The sequence below is a fragment of the Vicia villosa genome, linkage group LG4, assembly GCF_029867415.1.
Source record: "Vicia villosa cultivar HV-30 ecotype Madison, WI linkage group LG4, Vvil1.0, whole genome shotgun sequence".
Classification (NCBI taxonomy): domain Eukaryota; kingdom Viridiplantae; phylum Streptophyta; class Magnoliopsida; order Fabales; family Fabaceae; genus Vicia; species Vicia villosa.
This window is the reverse complement of record NC_081183.1, coordinates 18,117,514-18,120,325: the sequence shown is the minus strand read 5'-3', so window position 1 is coordinate 18,120,325 and position 2,812 is coordinate 18,117,514. Positions and strand designations below refer to the sequence as shown.

The window sequence follows — 2,812 nt, the reverse complement described above, 5'->3', positions numbered from 1 at the left end:
TTGGTACTTGTAACACTTTCTCTTGGTTTGGTACTTAAATTAAAATATATTTTTCTTTTCATATACTTAAATTGGTTTGGTACTTTAATTTTTTATACAGAATTTTTTTATCTTTTCATATATTTTTCAAAATTTCTGATTATGTAATTATGTCTCCTTTTCCATGGCTCCTTCCATTACTATTAGGCAGTAAAAAATCCTTACTCTCTCGCAAATATTTATCTGAACCCGTTCAAGTTTAATGAAAAAATTCGATTTTGATTCCACCTCTTAACAGAATAGCAGATAGTGGAATTGGAAAATTCTGTATTCCATATTTTGTGTGTTTACAAGAATATATTTTGGGATATATACAATTCAGTATTAGCTTATTTAGGTATGTAAGTCTCCTGTAATAAAGCTATAATAAATCTATAATAAAACTGTAATCTCCTATAATTAATCTATATCAAAAAGTATCCCTATAATTTCTCTTAACACCCTCCCTCAAACTCTAGTTGGTATGGTGGATGCCAACTGGAGTTTGCTTAATAAATCTTTGAAGCGCATCGGATTATGTGTTTTGGTGAAGGTATCAGCCGGTTGGTCCACAGAAGGAATAGAAATCAACTGTATGGTGCCATTAGTAACATGATGACGTACAAGGTGACAATCAATTTCAATGTGTTTTGTGCGCTCATGAAAAACGTCATTATGGGAAATTTGGATAGCACTTCTATTATCACAATGAAGCATAGTAGCGGATGATTATGTAGCGCCCATATCATTTAACAACCATCGTAACCAAAGTAACTCAGCAGTAGCATCAGCAAGAGCGCGATATTCAGATTCTGTGCTTGATCGGGAAACAACTGTTTGCTTTTTGCTACGCCAGGAAAGAAGAGAATTTCCTAAGACGAAACAATACCCTGTTGTTGAGCGACGATCAGTAGGGTCACCTGCCCAATCTGCATCAAAGTATCCAGAGAGGACCAAGGATGAATTAGAAGAGAAGCGTAAACCATGAAAAATAGTACCTTTAACATAGCGAATGATACGTAGAACAGCAGAGAAATGAGATGACCGAGGGGCAGCCATAAATTGACTGACTTTATGGACAGCATATGTAATATCAGGGCGAGTGACAGTTAGGTAAACAAGACTACCAACAAGTTGTCGATACAAGGTGGCATCTTCAAGAGGAGTGCCGTCAAGTGGTGTGAGTTTTGAGTTGACTTCCAATGGTGTCAATTCATTCTTGCAGTCTGTGATGCCTGCTCTAGAAAGCAAGTCAGAAGCATACTTGGCCTGGGAAAGATAATAGCCTTCTGAGTCTTGGGAAACTTCAAGCCCCAAAAAATAACTAAGGAAACCAAGGTCTTTCATTTCGAAATGTTGACTGAGATATTGTTGTAAAGCTGAGATTCCAATCTTGTCATCTCCGGTTATGATCATATCATCTACATAAAGAAGCAGCATTACAATGAAGGATAGAAAAACACTTAGAAAGGGGGGGTTTGAATAAGTGTAGCTTTAAAAACTTGACCGATAAAAATAAATTGCACAGTTATTTTTATCCTGGTTCGTTGTTAACTAAACTACTCCAGTCCACCCCCGCAGAGATGATTTACCTCAACTGAGGATTTAATCCACTAATCGCACGGATTACAATGGTTCTCCACTTAGTCAGCAACTAAGTCTTCCAGAGTCTTCTGATCACACACTGATCACTCCAGGAACAACTGCTTAGATACCCTCTAAGACTTTCTAGAGTCTTCTGATCCACACGATCACTCTAGTTACAACCTGCTTAGATAACCTCTAAGACTTCCTAGAGTATTCTGATCCACACGATCACTCTAGTTCCTTACAACTTAATGTAATCAAATCTAAGAGTATTACAATTGCTTCTTAAAAGCTATAATCACAAACTGTGATATTTCTCTTATCGTTTAAGCTTATTCTCACTAATATATTACAACAGCAATGTAGTGAGCTTTGATGAAGATGAAGATTCTGAGCTTTGAATAGAACAGTGTTTCAGCAAGTTAATATTCACAGAAATTGTGTTAGTTCGTTAACCTTGCTTCTCATCAGAACTTCATATTTATAGGCGTTGGAGAAGATGACCGTTGAGTGCATTTAATGCTTTGCGTGTTCCGTACAGCATCGCATTTAATGTTATACGCTTTTGTCAACTACCTCGAGCCTTGTTCACGCTGTGTCTACTGACGTTGCCTTTAATAGCTTCTAACGTTCCTTTTGTCAGTCAGCGTAGCCTGCCACTTGTACTTCCTTCTGATCTGATGTTTGTGAATACAACGTTTGAATATCATCAGAGTCAAACAGCTTGGTGCAAAGCATCTTCTGATCTTCTGACCTTGAAGTGCTTCTGTGCGTGATACCATCAGAACTTCAGTGCTTCTGATCTCATGTTCTTCTGATGCTTCCATAGACCCATGTTCTGATTCTGCTTCGACCATCTTCTGATGTCTTGCCAGACCATGTTCTGATGTTGCATGCTGAACCCTTGAGAGACAAAGCTTCTGAGCGCTGAATTATGCATACTCTTTATATATTTCCTGAAAAGGAAATTGCATTGGATTAGAGTACCATATTATCTTAAGCAAAATTCATATTATTGTTATCATCAAAACTAAGATAATTGATCAGAACAAATCTTGTTCTAACAATCTCCCCCTTTTTGATGATGACAAAAACATATATAAATGATATGAATTTGCGATCAGAAAGAGCAGACGGCAAAAGACAAATTACACAGCTATAGCATAAGCATGTGAATATGTCTCCCCCTGAGATTAACAATCTCCCC

General features: G+C 37.2%; 1 protein-coding gene across 1 annotated transcript; it reads right to left on the bottom strand.

Annotated features, from left to right (window-relative positions):
* Window positions 1-747: 747 nt before the first annotated feature.
* Window positions 748-1,458, bottom strand: LOC131596838 (uncharacterized mitochondrial protein AtMg00810-like). Its single transcript, XM_058869575.1, has one exon. It carries the CDS (start codon window positions 1,456-1,458, stop codon window positions 748-750), a length of 711 nt encoding a protein of 236 aa, XP_058725558.1.
* Between the last annotated feature and the right edge of the window lie 1,354 nt (window positions 1,459-2,812).